This window comes from Pholcus phalangioides, unplaced genomic scaffold (assembly GCF_987345545.1).
Source record: "Pholcus phalangioides strain wild (caught in Gottingen) unplaced genomic scaffold, Ppha-v1.0 ptg000010l_1, whole genome shotgun sequence".
NCBI lineage: Eukaryota > Metazoa > Arthropoda > Arachnida > Araneae > Pholcidae > Pholcus > Pholcus phalangioides.
Window position 1 is genome coordinate 20499736 of NW_028301603.1, and position 19084 is coordinate 20518819.

A 19084-nucleotide genomic window follows, 5' to 3' on the forward strand; every position below is an offset into this window, starting at 1 on the left:
ACAAAAATGGCCCACGATAGATTGTTAAATCATTTGAGGGGCCTCGTGGCACATTTCCAGACCACTTAAGTGATCCCAAGCCCATTTCCAAATCACTTGCAGTACACCTCCAGTTCACTTAAATTGGCTCGCATCAGATCAATTAGGTGACCTGCAACACATTTACAATTCACTTAGGCTGCCCACGGTATTTTTAGAGATCACCTTAGTGATTCTTGGCACACTTCCAGATCATTTAACAGACTCGAATCTCATTTTCAGATCCCTTAATTTGCCTGCGGCACGATTTCAGATAATTTAAATTGTCCACAGCATAATTTCAGGTCACCTGGGTGGCTCGAGGCACATTTCCAAGTAACCCAAGGGACCCACGACACGAGTCCAAAACAATGAAATGGCCCGTACTCTCCAAAAGGTTGAACGTCCTTGGTCTAAAAGTATATTGCTGAATTTTTATCATATGGACGTGGTGGCTTGATACCTCCATGCGCTGGTTTTATGGGCAGTTTTGCTGGACTTTGAAAGTAGTCACACTTTTTTCACCGTATTGCACTTAAAAGCTTTACTTCTTCACAAGAATACTGTCCAAGTTCGTTATAGTGAGCCTCCCCCCCCCCCTCATGTTGCGCCAAACCCCGCTCAACTCTCGAAATATTTGGTGGAAAAATCTATACATATAAAATAGCATGTCCTGATTGACTGATTAATCATCGCAAAGCTGAAACAGCTGAAGCTATAAATATGAAATTTGGTCATGAATTTCATTTTATGATGTAAAGACTCAGTAAGAAATGTTGTTTTTTTTTAAATTCAACCCCTAAGGGGATTATAAGGGGGTTCAAAGATGATACAGGGAAATCACGCCGAGTTGAAACCCCCCGCTGAAGCTTAAAATTCAGAAAATCGCAGAAAACTCAACCCCTAAGGTTCAAACTTGAAGGGTTCAAATGTTGGACGGAGGAATCATCGCAGAGCAGTTTTCAATTTACCAAATCCACGAGAGCGAAGCCGCGGGTAACAGTTAGTCTTCCATATACAGGAACGGATTACACGGGCTAATTTGTGATTCCAAAAACGCCAGAATTCTTCAAAATCGAAAGTGGCGTTAAATCAGGGTTCGACTGCATTTTTTAAAGTTGCTCCCTTCACCTATCTCGGGCGGCTCTTGGGCCGTGCGACCGCATTGAGCATCGCTCTAAGAGAGATACCAAATCCGAGGTGAAAGAGCAAAAAAAAAGCTTTGGCGACAAAGAACGTGGTGAACGGGCGCAAAATAGTTCGCACGGGCAGAGTTTTTTTCCGAGGGGCACCAAAAATAATTCTCGCGCGAATATAGATATTTTCCCCCGGGGGGGGGGGGACAAACTAGATCCCACGCGGGTAGAGATTTGAGATTTTTCTTGAGGGACGACATAAATAGGTTCCGCACGTTCAGAGATTTTTGTCGAAGGCCACCTAAAATAGGTTCCACGCAAGTACAGATTTTTTTTCTCGAGGAGCTCCAAAAAGATCCTACACGGGCAGAGATTTTTTCTCGAGGGCAGTCAAAAATTGGTCCAGCATAGGTAGACTTTTTTCTCAGGGGGGAGGGGTGTCAAAAATAGGTCCCCGCACGAGTAGATTTTTTTCTTGAGCTGCCCCTGCCCTTCACCACCTATTGTGACTTCCTTTTCCACTTATTTTTTGCCCGTAACCCCCTTAGAAGATCCTAAGATCACAAATTTGAGAACTGCTCTTTCTCAGAAAAGTTTTCTGCCCATTTTTTTTGGTCCCCTCACGGAGCCAACCCGTGGGCTTCAACATTTTACTGCAGAATGTCTATCACCCTTTGGTCTTTTTTTCATCCATTTCATCACCCCCCCCCCCCCACCACCACAAGTGACGATACCACCCAGTTTGGGAAACACTGTTGTAGAATGAAGCAACCTTTTTTCTGTTTTTGCATTGCTTAAAAGATTCATAAAATCTAATTTTTTTTCAACACTCCGAGTGTTTATCGGGGGGAAAAAAATATAAAAATATGTTTTTATAGATTTATTATCAAATAATAATCTGATATTTCATCAGTTCAGTGATGAAGTTGGCGAGAAATGTTCGCCTTCGCCAACCACCGATCGGAGTTAAAAGTTTTTATAGTAGTCTTCCCGCCGCATGTCAGTCAGTATCAACTTTTCCTTACGGTTCGATGGTCGCGTTGTAGGTTCGCTCCTCTTCGATTTTATTTGAGGACGTTTAGTTTGTTTTTAATTTGATTATATTATATTATACGCGTTTGTAAAGAAATCGTCCTATTGATTAGGAATTTTAATTATTTAATTGAAATCATGTGGTTAAGTCACAACATGAGGTGGTACTTACCATTACTCTTCATCGGTGCCATGTCAATATCCACAGTCTCAGGTAAGTCACATTTTTTAATAGTAAATTTTAGAAATTCTTGAAATCATTGTCATATTCATTCATTTTTATATATTGCCCTGTTTTATTTCTATATTAATTACGATTGCAATTATGGCATTTTCGGTACATTGGAACGTATCCGATTTCATCCAACGAGTATCAATATTGATTGAAATCGCACTGAATTAAAAGGTTCCTTTAAGTCGAGGGTTCTTAACCAAGGGTCCATGAACCCTCTGGGTTAGCCTTTGGATAAATTCCGGGGGGCGTGAGCTTGGATTAGAAAATGATTAACTTCAATGCATTGTAAAGGTTCCGTCATCCTCGTTTTATTGGCACAGGAGGTTAAGAACCCAGACTTTAATATACAAAAATACCGAAGTTTTTTCAATTATACCAGGGGTTTTCAAACTTTTTCTACTCGCAGTGCCCCTTACCCCAATCAACGTTTGTCCGCGGCTCTCCAGAGCGATTTAATGAAAAATCTCTTCGAAAAACCTTTGTGTCGAGCCAGCACTCCGCGATGTTCCCTGACGAATGTTGACGATGCACAGTTTGAGAACCCGAGTTGTACCATAATTTTAGTTGATATTCGTGAAATTTAATTACAATGTGTCCCTGCATTCTTGATTTAGGCCCCAGGCCGAGACTTTCAATATTCGCCGCTATACCTATTCTCTGGTGAATTCAATGTATGAGTAATTAAAAAAATATATATAAGGTCACGATTCTTGGGCTCCCACATACTAGTACCCTGTTAGCTCCGATGTAATATATTTTGTGGGGAAGGGGGGAATCGGGCATCCAATGGTTACTGCATTATAACAGAATATACAGGAATGTTGGAGAATATCCACTCAAAAAATAAAGACAATTAAATTGATACAAAAATTAGTGAAAATTTTGAATCGATGGAAGTTCAGAATTGATGAAAAAAATAATTTCATAACTAGTGAGAATTAGGGCCTAGTAATCTGAGAACTAAATGAAAATTCAAAATTGATAAATTAAGAATAAGAAATAGTTCAATGATAATTGCAGCTACAATAAAAAATTATATTTATTCAAAGAAAAAATCCCGGAATTTATGGGGGGGAAAATGGAATTGATGAAAATTCCGAAGTAATGAGAGATATTTTCAGAACTGAAAGATGGAAATTCAGAATTAATAAATGGAAAAACACCAGAATTGACGAGAGAGATAATTCCGAAATTGATAAGAGAAATAATTCCAGAACTGATGGAAATTCAGAATTAATGAATGAAAAAATACCAGAATTGATGATAGAAATAATTGATCAGAGAAATAATTCCAAAATTCCAGTAATGGTTCAATTAATGAAAGAAAATAAAAATTTATGAAAATTCAGAATTAATGAACGAAAAAATCCAGAATTGATGAGAATTCGGAATAAATGAGAAATAATCGAAGAGAATTCACAATTACAGAAATAATTTAAGTAAGAATTGATGGAAATTCAGAATTAATGAGAGAAATTTTTGGACAGGTTGAACAATTTTTATTCTATTCGAAGCATGTACGAAAAAGTCATACTTCAGAATTAACCATTTCGTGCCAGCTTATGGCAACAAATTTGGATTACCTCTATTTGACGAATCGGCGATAAATCTGGTAACCTCGCCCTAACCTAATTTCACATTAGAAGAAGGAAGAGGAAAGGAGAAAAATATAATAGGAAAAAGAGTATAATAGATAAGATAGATAAGAAAGGTGTTTTTTTTAAGTCTATTTTCACCCTCACACTTCGTGTGCTCTTTTGTTCTTACATGAATATAGTTCAGATACATTCCGATGGAAGCGAAATTAAGACAAAGGTGGCACAGCCACCAAAGGGCCGTAACAAGAATTCGGGGATCATTTTTCGGAGCAAATGAAATAAAATACACATAAAATTTGTAAATTGGAAATTTTAAATTTTTTTTTTTTTTTTTTTTTCAATTAGCTGAGTGCACGGTCTCCCAGTTTGAATGCAGTAATGGTAGATGCATACCTATGACATGGCGATGTGATGACGATGATGACTGCGGTGATAACTCTGACGAGGAACATTGTGGTAAGTAATATAATTATAATTTAGCTGATATTTATGTAATAATTTGATAGACAATTGTCTCATATTTAAATGCCACCTACAAACTTTTTTGCGGTTATTCAGATTTTTCTCTCGGATTAGGACCCATCTTGACGAATTCAGGGCCCAGTGGCGTATGCAGGTAAGAGCATCGCAGGCTTGTGACCAGGGCCGCAACTAGATGCTTGGCCACCGGGGGCAAGTGCGCATTTTGGCGGCCCCTTGTAATGTTGCAGGTAAAGTTTGAGAATAAAATTTGCACCCCCCCCCCTGGTCCGGGGCACGAGACCTGCCTCCTCCCCCTAGTTGCGGCCCTGCTTGTGACTATCGAAGACTATTAAAATTGAAAATATTTTTGTAAAATTTGAGATCGAATTTATATGCTAAATTTAATAAGTTTCTGTTAATTTGAATGATTTTGAAGGAAAGTAATTCAAATTTTTTTAGAATGAGCCTCCTCCCTCCAAAGTCTCAACTTTGCGTGCGCCCCCATTTTGAACTTCTACAAAAAAATGCCCTTTTGAAGTGGATCGAATTGCCGTAACAAACTTAAAATGGAATAATTGAATCAGAAATGAAAAAAAAATACTAGAAATTTAGAATATGAATTTTCAATGATTTAGAGCCCTTTTTTTTACTCGGGGCTTCGTTTTCTAATTTTTTTATGAAACTTTTGAAATTCTGAAAAAAAAATTGGATTCAAAAACTGCGGTCGATTTCTTTTTTTTAAGCTATTGAATCATAAAAATGTGGCGCCATCTAACGACTATTATTATTCTCAGATGCTTTTTCTGTCTGGTATTCTGTGTATTATAATACGATTAAAAAATATGCCTTTTCTGGTGATATTTAATGTTTTAAATTTTAAAATTTGATAAAATCGTAAGTCATAGTATAATGATGGACATCATATATTTTTTTAAATCAGTGCATTTAAAATAACGTAAGTACAATATGAATATATAGGATATGAATTGATGATGGTTAATGATGGTTCAGGTCAAAATATGAGCTTCATCTGTAACTTGTTCGGGATTAAACTGTGTTTTATAAAAATTATTTTATAAAACTTGAAAAATGTGACCAATAAGTGCATTGGTTACATTCGAGTGAATGTAGTTGTTGTTTTTTTTTTTGGGGGCCCTGGGAAAATTCCACACTTGTGCGGAAAAATCAGGCCTTTAAAAAAATTTCACTCAATAAATCTGTTGGCAAATCAATGAAGTTGCCCCGCTGAAAGAAAAAAAGAGGAGGCATAATTCCAGAGTACTACAAACGATAGGATTATATATATATATATATATTGTATATAACACATATATACCGCAACTAGGGGGAGAGCAGGTGGGCGCCGGACCAGAGTGGGCGAAAATTTCATCCTTTCATGTCTCCTTCAACATTACAAGGGGGCACCGAAATGCGTGCTTGCCCGGTTGACGAAACATCTAGTTGCGGACATGACCGTAACCACTTAAGAGACAGAAGAATGAAAAAATTCGATCTTTCTCGACCGGGGGACATATGTGAAGAAATAAAGTTAAGTGAAATATGGTGGGACAAGTGTGATTACCTTCAGATTGTAGCAGAACCGACCTTAATGCTAGGGTCACCTTAACCTATGGGGCACTTCCGAGAGGTCTCGTGTCAATGGGAGAGGGGGAATGAGGGGGCTATTTCAGATTTGGTACTAATGATTTTCGAGAATAAGTGTGTAAGCTAAAGTACTTCCAGCTAAGTATGGGGCTTCTTGATTTTCAAGAAGCCCCATAGCTCATTCCCAAGAGCCCAGTGATGTTGGGACGGCTCTGAAAGGAACAAGAAGGAAGCTCTCTGAATTACCAATCTTTTTACAATATTTTCGTTCACTATAAATTTATTGAAAAAAAATTAATTCAATATGTAGAAAGGGTCTCGTTCCTGCAAGAAGGTTGGGCGAAAAATTGGGTGAGGGGGGGGGGGCACGGGCGAGAAAAAGGTTAAGAAGCACTGTTCTAATGGGCAGTTCCAGGTAGTTCACCTTATTCAAAAGTTTAATGAATTTCGATTTCAGAAGGGGGGTTTGTTTCCCGCTTAACGATAAAATGATTGAGCCAGGGGTCTTCAACCTTTCAGACATTGTGAGCCAAACTGACACTTTTCAGGCGGGCCACCAATTCTTATTTAGAATTAATTCTGAGATGGAATTCAGATTCGAAAGAGCTTAAAGTAATGATATTAGAAAGGTCAACGGGTTCCCGAGTTGAACGGGGAGTCCTCAAATAATTGAAGACTTTTATTTATTCTGAAACAGTTTGATTCTTTTATTCATCGTGGAATTATTTTAAATAATTCTCAAATTATTCCTGTCTTTAATTCTGGAATTATTTTTCCATTCATTCCGATGTTTCTTTAATGCTTGAAATTATTTTTCCATTCATTCCGATGTTTCTTTAATGCTTGAAATTATTTTTCTCATTAATTATGAATTATTTCCATCTATTATGAAATCACCTTTCATTATAGATTTCTCAGCATTTTCGGCAGGTTCGGTTATTATGTTTTTTCATGCATACCATAAGTTCGGAGGGGCACGCATTCTGCCTCATTAAGACAGTATTTCTCAAAGTTCAAAGTGGGCGTCGTGGTGAACTGGAGGTATAGATTTGTGTGCCTATTTATGCTTTGAAGTGGTTCTTTACGGGAAATAACCAAACTATTCTGGGAAGTGTCAGATGAATCATGAATTGGGCAAGGGAGCCACGGTTGACAAAAGTATGAGATACTCGCAGTGTCCAGATGGACGTAAGCCACAGTGGAGGGCATTTCTTTCCCGAGTTCCATGAAATCAGGGCCCTTCAAAATGTGTTTCCCCCCCCCCCCCAGCCATATTGTACGCATTGCCAAACGCATAACGTTGCTGATGACATCTAGTGCAGCTCGCATCGGGCCTCATCGAATTTTTTTATTAATATTATTTAAGGGGCTCTCCTCCTTTTTAACATGGTAAAACATTCCTTATGTAAAAATATCATTTATCCACACACATTGATTTATTTCAAATTTTTACCAATTTGCTTGCGTGTGCTAACCTACAACAGTACAAAATTTTACGTATCTCCAGTACTTAATTTGTTCCGAATTTTCAAAAAGGAAAACTAATTAAAAACAGCCTGGGCACATGATAAAATTGCAAGAAATCAATGTAATTGAATAAAGAATTAGTAAAAATAAAGGGGAAACTTCAGTAGGTACATAAAAAGGAAAAGATTAAGATTTTATCGATTCAATCTTATTCAAAATTAAATTATAAATTTACTTTTAATTTAAAGAAAAAATTAATTTTTATATCTTAAGTATTTATGAATGAATCTCGAATCTTTTTCATCATTTTATGAACTGAACAGTTCCTTTATTTTGAATAACTTTTTATTCATTTTCATTGATCTTGTATCATGCGCGCAAGCTGTGTTTTATGCGCTTTTTTTTTTATAAAATTTGTTAAAAAAATTAAGTATTTGAGATGTGAAAAATTTTGTACTGGCATAAGGATAGCATACACAATCAAATATATGTAAAAATTTGAAATAATGAATAAAAAATATTTGTAAAAATATTTCTACATAAATTTTTTCAACCTGTTAAAAAAATGTTTACTAAAAGGTAGGGGGCCCCTCAAATAGTCTTTACATGCTTTTAGCTATTTTCTGAAAATAGTCCACGGGTCACACGTCGAAGACCCCCCTGATTACGCCAAGAAGAAAGATGTTGATTATCGCGATTGATCCTGTTGCTCTCTCCGATTTATAGATTATTCATAACATCTGCTTTATCAGTTGACACTGAAAATATTCAAAGAACTATTTCTGGATATAGACTGCATATAGATTAAGAAGAACACTTTAGATAAAACGGAAGGAAGGAATTCTCTCCATTGAGGGAACTACTTCCCAGATCTTGACCTCTCCAATAGGTTTTTTTTTTTTCAATTCGCTAAAGTTTGATTCCGGAATGTAATAAACACTTCAAAACCTATCGTCGTTATTAAACCTATCTTTCAAACCTATCGTCGGAGAGAATGTTATTATAATATCAGATCTCCAATATTATTATTACTTTTTTTTTGGTTGGTTACTAGGAGCCAATCAGAAACGAGAAATGGCTGTTACCATATTATAGTGACCTATTATAAAAAAAATTATCATGTTCGATGGATTACGTATATATCCATGCTTATTGATTCTAGATAAGGATAGGGTGGCTATGAAAAAAAAAGATCCAAAGATTGAGTGGTACGTTGACTGAAATATTTTAGCAGATTTCCTTCGAGAAACCATAGAAATTATAGCCAATTAGTGATTGATAGTTGTTTAATATGCTTTTCGGGCAGAGGCGTATGCAGGATCGACCTTTAGAGGGGAGCACAAAAATTTTCTTCGCGAGAGATGTTTAGTTATCATCCTCCGGAAACATTTAAATTGACAAATTTGTTAATACAGCATGTAAAGGGTATATTTTCTTTCGATATTTAAATTTTTTTCACCGAATTATTTTTTTTCTCTAATTTTTGGTCGACTTATTAGGGGGCACTGACCTCCTGAGCATCCTCCTGCCTGTTCCTCTGTGTTGAGGAGATCGTCTGATGGGGGCAGAATCGCTCATTGTACGTAAAGGAGGGTCGTTCTAGTCCAAGGATTCTTGACCCATGGGTAGCGACCCAAACTTGGATAGAAGGGGCTCCTAAGATGGGTCGTACGAATCACCTTACAAATCCATTTGTGTCACCACTGGTTTCAGGGGCGTCTTAACGTTTTACGTCTTAGCGGCCTGGGCTGGGACCCAGACATTTTTGGGGTCCACTTGAAAATTTGAGATTGATAAAAGAACAATACGATTCCAGAATTGATGAAAAATTTATATAAAATTAATAAGAGGAAACAGCTTTTTTTTCAGGAGGAATAAAAATTTAGAACTGATGAAAGAAATAATTCCACAATTCATGAAATTTGTGAAAATAATTCCACGATTCATGAAATTCGTGAAAATAATTCCACGATTCATGATCACGGGTGCAAATTTCACCCTTTAATCTTCCCTTCAGCATTACAAGGGGGAGATGGAATGCGTGTTTGTCCCTGTTGATCAATCATCTAGTTGCGGCCCGGCTCACTCCCCTAGTCCCTCGCTCTTTAGGCAGAAGCGAGGCATGTGATTGAAAAAAAATACACGCCCTGCCAAAACTTTTACATGATTCGGGCATGATGGGCAATCGTGCTCAGCCCTGCTGCCAAGGGTGCTCCGCTGTAGGATTTCGAGGACCTGGGTATTTCCTACATCTATTTTACCAACCGAACTTCGCACAGAGTGCTTTCCATCTATTCGGACCTCCAAAAGAGTTCCTCTGAGCTCAAGCACTGGTGACGAAGTGAAGTAGACTGTCCCTGTACACGTACTGACAACTCTTTCTATGCTGAAAGGAGTTAAATGTTGGACTAAGGGCATCACAAGAGCATTTGTCATAATTGAGTAAACATATTTATCACTTTTATAAATGCAATTCCATCCCTTGAAATTATTTTTAATTTAATAATTTTTTGTTTTTAATCTGACTTGAACAACCCTCTCAGGATAAGTCGAAGTGCCAGTTAGCTAAATAAAAATGCAATTATTTCGTGCAATTATTCAATGCAGATATTTCGTATAATAAAATTTTCACTTATGGAAATCCGATAGCAATCATTTGTTTTTTTAGATATTTTCTGGGTCAACGCTATCGATTTTTTTTTTGTAAAATGATAACGGAGATCACCAAAGGCCACCATCGACTGACCGTCGTTATGTTAATGGTGTAAAGACTAGCTCCCGTCGTCCTTGAGAAAAAAAAAATCAAAAATATATACGTAATAAAATCTCAAAAGCGATTGAAAACTTCATTAACAAAAAGAAGGAGGGGAGGGGGTTAATGAGCGATTATCTGAATCATTATCACTCTTTTTATCTTAAGAATATGATCCATTCATTGTGAAATTTCTGATAGGTGGCCCATAGAAGAGTCGCTCTTGAACTGTGATCAATTGCATAGGGTTGGTTGAAAAACAGATCCTGATGTCTCAGTTTCTGAGCGCGAAATCAGTATTTCTTTTGTAATAATACGTCTGAAAAGTGGTGGACATCTTGATGCGCATGACCCGATGCAATCATTAGCGCCTGATCTTACCCAATAAATATCATCGCCGCCTTTCAAGAGCTCAAGTGTTTCTATTTTTGTTTTTTCGAATATCTTTTCAATCTCTATCTTTACGTTGTTATACTTTTTATCAGGACCTCGCACATCCTTTGCTGTACGATTTCGTTTTCTAATTATATCATTATTCGAGAATCTCGCCGTAATCGTAGATTGAAATCCAGTTTAAACTCACTGGCATTTATTTGGTGAAGTCCTTTTGATTCAAGATGCGTAGAAAAAAAAGATTAATGTTTGATTGCACTATAAAAAAGTCTAGTCTGGCTGTAGGGAGCCACTGGCCAGAGAAACACACTTCCTGGTGTTCACCCCTCATCTGTGCCAAAAATCTTCAGTGGTTTAGTTAGCCGTGGGTCTCTGCAGAACAGTGTTTTTTGCACGGGGACCCACAGACCTTTTTGGCAGAGGTGGGGGGGGGGGTTTCCTTGGTTTCAAGCAGGTCTCTGAGCTCGAATGAATCACACGCTTGCACACACACTCTTTTGGTCACTCATTGACGTACTACTACTAAACCACACATGTACCTCGTCCATATTCCTCTGCGGAAGCTCTAACGAATTGGTACATGCGGGAATGTGTGTGTACGTGTAGTGAAACCTGACGTAAAGTTTGTTTCTGTGTAATGCTTGTTATGTGTAGTGCTGCCATCTGCCACCAGTTTTTCTAATTATGAGTGAAGTGTAATGGTTGAATAATTAATCGTTGTAGGCCTGTTGCTCTCTGTGGCGAGACTTTTTAATGGGGAGATCGGCTCGCATTTGCGCCTCGAAGTTGGGAACCACAGGAAACCAACTTCAGCCGACCACCACTATGGCGACGGTGGGATTCCAACCCGGATCCTCGCGATGCGAGTCCGTCATTATGACCACTCGACCACCACAGCGGCTCATTGACGTACTCCCTCACTCTTTAGAACAATCTCTTTTTGTCGCTCACATGTTTTCCACTCTCTTTTGTTCACTCTTTATTACTCATTGGCCCGGTCTCTCACTCTAAGACACTTTTGGCCGCTCAAATCCTTGCAATTTCTCTTTTGATTGCTCACTGACTTGGTTCGTCTTTTGATCACTAACATGCTTGTACACTTTCTGGATCACTCTTTTGGTTACTCACTGACTTACGCCTCTGCCTAGAGATCGAGGAACTGTTTGAGTTTCCCGCCTTTCTCCCATTCTGTGTCTTTCATTTTGTTTTGGCCCCTCATTTCTCAAATTTGCCGCCCCGAGTTATATCTTGCTTAGCGATCCCATTTTCCCCTGCAAATACGCCTCTGACCCTGCTTACGGCACATTCTTTGTTTGAGAATCGCTTCACTAGATAGTAATATTTGTTACCACCTACATACAGGATGTCCCAAAAAAGGACTCTGGTTTTAAAATGAAATAACTTGGGAACGATGATGGTCGATAGAAGAATAAAACAAGCGTTATGTTTATTCTGAGAGCCGTAAAAATCTGATAAAGAAGTTTCAAAGTTAGTCACAAATATTGCCGACAAAGGGCGCTGTATGCTGTAATCGCAGTTTGGAGTCTTCCTTCTAACCAGAACATGGCTCGCCGCCCTGTCTCAACAGTTAGGAGTGCGAGAAGTAAGCTATAAACTGTCCTTTGCGAGCAGTCGTCGCAATCACATCACAATGGATTCAAAAATGTGCAATTTTCGCAGCACAAAGAGGGCGCAAATGAAGAATAAAGTTTTCAGTCACACTCTGTAGTGGCTCAACGGAACGCACATGCCTCATAGATCAAATCTCGAAGCTCACCCAGTATTAGAGCATTGTTTCGGAAAAAAGTTTTCTTCAATTTGTCCCACAAAAGGAAGTCGAAGTCGTCCCGAGGGTAAGATCAGATGAGCATGGAGGCCAATCCATGTCTGGTCCAGTAAATGTGGAATAGTTCAGTGCAATGACTATTCCTGAAGTGTTCCTCAAGAAAGGCAAAAACCGTTGTGGTACAGTGTGGTTGGGCCCACGAATGAACCACGAATTGCCTCGTCGATCCTCCAACCCAGACGACAAACTGCTTTAAAACTGCTACGTACAATTCAATAGTGATCGTTCGCGCCATCTCTGTGCTGCGAAAGGTGCACATTTTTGAATCTATTGTGATGTGACTGCAGCGACTGCTTGCAAAGGCATTTTATTATAGCCTATTTCTCGAACTGCGATTACAGCATACAGTGCCCCCCCCCCATCGGCAACGGGATAAGTGCAGTGGCCAAGTTCTGGCGTTCATTCATTCATTCAGCATACAGCGCCCCTGGCGGCAATATTTGTAACTAATTTTGAAACATCTATCGGATTTTTACGGCTTTCAGAATAAACATACCGCTGTTTTACTCAATCGGTCACCGTTCCCAAGTTTTTCAAGTACTTGAAAAAATACCCTAAAAACTAGAAAAAATGTCATCAAATTAACAAAATAAAGTTCTCTAAATATCAGTTATGTTCGAAAGTCGAAAGGGAAAAGTTTTGATAGTATCACAATCATGCGTAAATTTTTTCTCAACATTTATATTCCACCAAAAATACCTCTTTTCTCTAATAAATGAGTTATAAATCATGAATCGGTGAAGAACACTGGTGTTATGGCCTCCACAAGGTTGGGACTGAGGACTCCAACTCGGGGCCTGAAACGATTCTTATAATTTTTCACACTATTCATTCACCATCGAGAGGCCCGTGAAGAATCTCACCAGGTACCCTGTTGCTAGATGTGGGACTATAACCGGCAGACTGAGGTTGAAATAAAAAATGAAAGGCCCTCGCTGAAAATATCCTGTGTATAATTAGGAAGCCAAAAATATTTTTTTTTATTTTCCAAGAAATTCAATCATATTTTTTCATAAGTGTTTAATGCAATCATTATTTATATAATTTTTTTTAATACTCCCCATTGTCAAAAAATTAAAGTGAAAAAATATCCCAAAAATGTCAAAATAATACCCTAAAACTAAAATACCCTAAGGCTGGTATTGCACTATAAAATTTTGATAAAATCCCTTTCATAAAACTTGAAAAATCTAACTAATAAGGTTATTGATTACATTCTAGAAAATGCAACCGGTGTCCCTATTGGCAGCATTTCTCAAGTTTTATAAAAGAACTTTTGCCAAACTTTTATAGTGTAATACCGGCCTTAGAGTGAAAAAACAGAAAATGCAAAAGATGCCAAATAATGCAAATATCATCAACATCCGGACCCTGTAGACACTGCTGTTTGCTTTGCACAATACGGGTATTACGGCATTACGTATTTCTCCGCTTCAATCCGATCAAGTTTATTTTTCGAGTTTGATTGCTCCCAATGAAACGGTAAACAATAATAATATCAATATTATTCTCTTTACATAATGTTTGTGATGACATCAGCTTCTTGTTCCTATCTGTTTTATCTTTTACGTTTGAATACGTCTCATCTGAGTCTCTCGATCAGTGAGATGAAAATAATGAGACGATGACCACATAGATTTGAATGGGACGCACAGAAAATTCACACGGTCAAAAATCAATACATGATGCAATATTTTGCAATATTTACTATAAACATTGCTGCGTAATAAGTCTCCCCGTATCTTAATCACCGTCTCAATCAAGAAATTGTAAACATTTAGTATCGAACCTCACATGAATTTGTCCGTCGTCCTCTTATTGTTTGAGGTTTGACCTCAAATAAAAAAGTCACTACGCATCAATTTCACTACTCGAGTTCACCAATCGTAGATCGATTAGCGATTCTATCTTACCAACTGCGTATTTCTATTTCTCTTCTATTAAGAGAAAAAGGAACTTTCTCTTTTAAAATAACAAAGTTTTATGAGTGTGTGAAGTCCAAGGAGAGACTGGAAGTAGTTAATAGTATTTAGCTTACTGGTGACAAGTGCAGATAGATAGCGTTCGATATACGTGTTCCGGTTTTTACTATCTGTGTGAATATTGCCCGGTGATCAAGTGCAATGTCTGATTATTGCATGGTATATTATTATTACGTATGTTCAAGTTATACGTACACCAAGGGCCGTGTGGAAAATATGGATGATGTGATGAATGTTTTCCACGAAATCGCGACGCACTCAATTCACAAAAAAGAAACTCGATCTCTCACCTCATTGCCAACTTTATAATAGTTAAAGTGAAAATGCAAAGGAAAAATATACAGTGAAAAATAAAACACTAGTGTTTGTAAATGAAATTGTTAGCTAGTGCCGGGAAATAGTTCCTTTTAGAAGCAGCGGGTCTGCTTGAAAATGCTTCCGTGGTCACAAAATAACTTTATACATCATTAGTTAGGTTTACCAAACATCCTGTACTTCATAGTCCATCCTATCCATTTCTTTGAAAATTTTAAGCACCTTGATTATATCTCTCCGACACTTGCATTCCTCCATGAACGCATTCAACAAATCACGTCGTAGCACAAAGCTTTGTTCATCAACAAGAGCTCTTCTCTGCACCCCCCCCCCTCAACCAAGTCAATGTCCTTCTGTAGGTGTAGTCTTCAAAACCTTACAGCATTCTAAGGGCGGAGAAGGAAAAGAATGACTAGGAGAACAGAAGAGGCTTTTCTACTAATAAAACTGAGCATTCTGTATGCTTTTTTGACCATCGCAGAATAATGTTCAGAAAACCCGTCACTCGCCAATGAGAATTCCTAGGATCACCGATTTGGGAGTTCAATTTCAATCATCTTTGCTTATTTTTTTTCCTTTGGATAAGAATTAGCGATATCCTGTAAATTCCCGTATTTTTTCGAAGAAATATGGTCATACATACATAGTCATGTATAATCATGCAAGCAATGCAAAATGTATTTCTACAATTTAAATAAATTAAAATTTTATTTTGCTAAATTTTTATCACTTAATGAATAAAATGTTAATTTCTTCTCCTACATAATGAATTCAATCATTTGCATGCCTAGCCTAGTCAATATCAGGCTGACCATATTTCTTTGAGTTAAATACGGTAAAATACGGGATATTACCAATTATAGCTAAAACTGACACCAAAAGTGAGCAAAGTTGCCAAATATTGCTGAAATTACAGAAAAATCACAATGGTGTTGGAAATGAAGCTTTACTGCAAATTGAAGTGGATTAAAATTAATTCTATGAACCTTCACGTCAGGTTTCACTACACGTACACGCACATTCCCGCATGTACCGATTCGTTGGGGGGTTCCGCGGGGAAGGGGGGTGTGGGCGGGGTGCATGTGTGGTGTAGTAGTAGTAGGTAGGGCCTCAAAAAAATGGCTCGGGGATCCATGATGTTCTTAAGTCAGCCACCTCGTTGGGCAATTTGCCCGTTGTGGCGTTGTATTTGTATTACGTTCACCAAGACTTACTATTCTTATTTATAGTTGTACTTATCATAATACAGTAAAACTCCCTCTTAATGGATACCCCTCAGATGCGGTCATCCCTCTTTTACGGCCAAATAATAATTCCCAGTTGTATAACAAAAGTATGTACTGTATTTCAAAACCCTGATTAACGGTCATTCTTTTGCGGACGAATTTTTTTGTCCTGTCTGTGTCCACAAGAGGTTTTACTGTATAACTTATAATGATGATATGATTTAAGTAGGCGTCATTTAAAAATCGGGCCACTTTTACCAAAAAATTAGAACGAACGGACAGAAAAACAAAAAACCGGAAATTTCCCAGGAAATGCGGGATGTTTTATCACCCTAATCAATCCACGAATTCACCATAAACCCATATTATATTTGTCTTCCAATAGCACAACGACGAGAAAGAAATTGAAATGAGACTTTTTGGATCACGTGATATTCCCCTCTTTCTTGAGGGACATACAAACCGTAAACAAGGTAACCAATATTGCGACTTCCTGCGCGACTCATGAAAGACACAAATTTAAATTAAAGAAACATAGAAATGAATGGTTTTGTTTTTGTTTTTTTTTGATGGGTGCCAGATATTTTGAAAATTTTCTCGTAGTTCCAGTTTATCGATCTGCCTGTTTTTGCATGAATATCCAACTCAAAAGTAGATCCGGTTAATTATTTTATATTTAATTTTCTTGGCTTCTCGTATCTCTGAGCAAACTCAATATTTCGATAATCGAGAATTCAATTCAATTTTTAAAATTATTGATGTGGCGGAAACCCCACTAAATTTCCGCATTTCTACGGTAAAATCGGCAATTTTAACATTAATGTCTATGGGGATCATCCTGTGCCTGCCCCTCAAAGTGATGCTGATGATGACTATGACATCTCTTCAAAAGCCTCATACACAATCAATTTATCACTGGTTCAGACCGTCCTGACCTTTATTTTGAATTTATCAACAAACTCTTTGTGTGGAGTGTCTTAGCTTTCTTTTCGCTGTGTTTTAATCATTTATACCTTGTTTTAACGAAAGCTGATATAGATTTTATGGATAATACGGTAGGTACTGATGTAATTTTTTTTTTATCATGGGGCGCATTTGAGGTGTACCCCCCCCCCCCCCAGGGCCGTTTTAAGCGTATCGTTGGCCCCGTGCAAATTATTTTTTTTGCACTTCCCCCACCTTATATTGCAACATGTGCCAATGATGGACAGCCGATAGCTGTGTTGATTCTAGTTTTGCAGATGCTAAGATGTTGCTAAAAATAAGGAATATTAATTGGTGAACATAATTAGCATTTAATATAATCATGAATTATAACAGAGAACAATAAATTATAAGCATGAAACATTCAGTCAAATTGAGCCATGACAGCATTGTTGACAGTTGCACATGCCCAAATCGACAAAGGAGTATAAACTGTTTTTCTTTTCTTCACTTCTTTAATTCGAAAGACTTATCACTAGTGCTGTCTATTATCGGTCAACTTTGAGCTGCTTTATGGTCTTCACAATTAATAAATATTCCGTGTATAGTAACAGAAAAATTTGCAATTTAAATATGGTTTAGTCATGGTTTTTTTTCGCTGTTTTCTTCACAGAGTCTCGAACATGTTCTGAATCTGAATTCCAGTGTGCTAATGCCAAGTGTGTACCAAACAGGTGGTTGTGTGATGATGAAGATGATTGCGGGGATAAATCTGATGAGGATCCAAAAGTCTGCCGTAAGTTACAAATTCATTAATAATTGAAATGATGTTTAAGAGCGATCTATAAAAGTATTAGATTTAAACCAGAGCTTTTCTTCAGGTTCACCTTATCTTTAATTATTCAATGAAATTAAAATATTCAAATCGCAGATCATGAAGCCTTTTAAGAGTAATTTTGAAATTATTTCGCTTCTCCCTGTCATTTACATTTTATTGCATGTGAATACATAATATTTATATATATTTTATGTATTGCAGAAAACATTACTTGCCCTGCCGATAAGTTTAGTTGCAATGTATCCTCAGGCATGTGCATACCTATCACATGGCGTTGCGATGGCCAGCAAGATTGTCCCGATGGTTCCGATGAGAAAGAAGACTGTAGTTAGTGCATGCTCTATTTAAATTTATCAGGCTTATTTAACCTCTCTTATAACCATTAATTTTGAATTTATCGTTATCACTAATATTATTAACTATTAACGGCATTTAAAACTTCTGAAATTTTTTTATTCTATCTTCGAAAGATTTTAGCGCTGTAGATTTATTTTATATTTTTATTTTCACCAAATCAGGAAAATTAAACCCTCTCTTTTCATACATTGCATACATATTTTCTTGAGCACTGTAATTGAAAGTTCCCCTACTGTACCAAAGCTTAAATATGTTCAGTTGTTATGAGTTAGATTCCCTCTCAATCCTCATCGGAATCTTTCCTACCATTGAGGTACAACTTTTCCTTTTTTACAATAGAGTCTCGATAATCTGAGTTGAATGGGACTGAGGCTTCCTCGGATTATTGAGAACTCCAGCTATCCAAAAAAACCATAGAAATCAACTTTCAGAAGTGGGGAGGATCGTCAGACCGCATACTCGTATCTATTGTGGCATATTTTGTTCTCAATTCAATAGTTTAATTCAGAGGGTTTGCAAACTGTGCGGTACAGCACCTTGGTCATGGTCCCCAGGTCAAGTGATTTTTGCAAAGCCCTACCTGACAAATTCTCAAATTTCAACCCGATCTCATTTTGTGAGGCCCATGCGTTAAGACGGCACTGACCTTGGTGGGCCGCCAACCTTTGTCAGGGGTGTCGCAGAGCAGTTGTGCTGACAACGATTTTTCAAAGAAATGTTTTGTTTAACTGCTTTGGGGAATAGAGCTGGGCAATATTAAAAATTTTACGTTGTGATACATAGTTAACCTTACACGATATAATGATATATCTATGCAGGGCTCCCACTCCGAAACAGTGCACTAGCAACCACAGATAATTTTTTTTCTTTCTCCCGTCATAATATAATAATAATGTAA

The 19084-nt window shown here is 37.4% G+C and overlaps 1 protein-coding gene across 2 annotated transcripts in view; it reads left to right on the forward strand.

Moving 5' to 3' along the window:
- The first annotated feature begins 2151 nt into the window (after window positions 1–2151).
- Window positions 2152–19084, forward strand: part of LOC149081090 (very low-density lipoprotein receptor-like) — a 50568-nt gene continuing 33635 nt past the window's right edge. Inside the window, exons 1-4 of one of the 2 annotated variants that reach the window (XM_089237870.1) lie at window positions 2152–2400; window positions 4365–4475; window positions 17665–17787; window positions 18031–18156. In XM_089237870.1, coding sequence (XP_089093996.1) covers window positions 2325–2400; window positions 4365–4475; window positions 17665–17787; window positions 18031–18156 — 436 coding nt within the window. In that variant the 5' untranslated portion in view covers window positions 2152–2324. The remainder of the gene's footprint in view (window positions 2401–4364; window positions 4476–17664; window positions 17788–18030; window positions 18157–19084) is intronic. The other variant, XM_089237871.1, reaches the window with a different exon arrangement.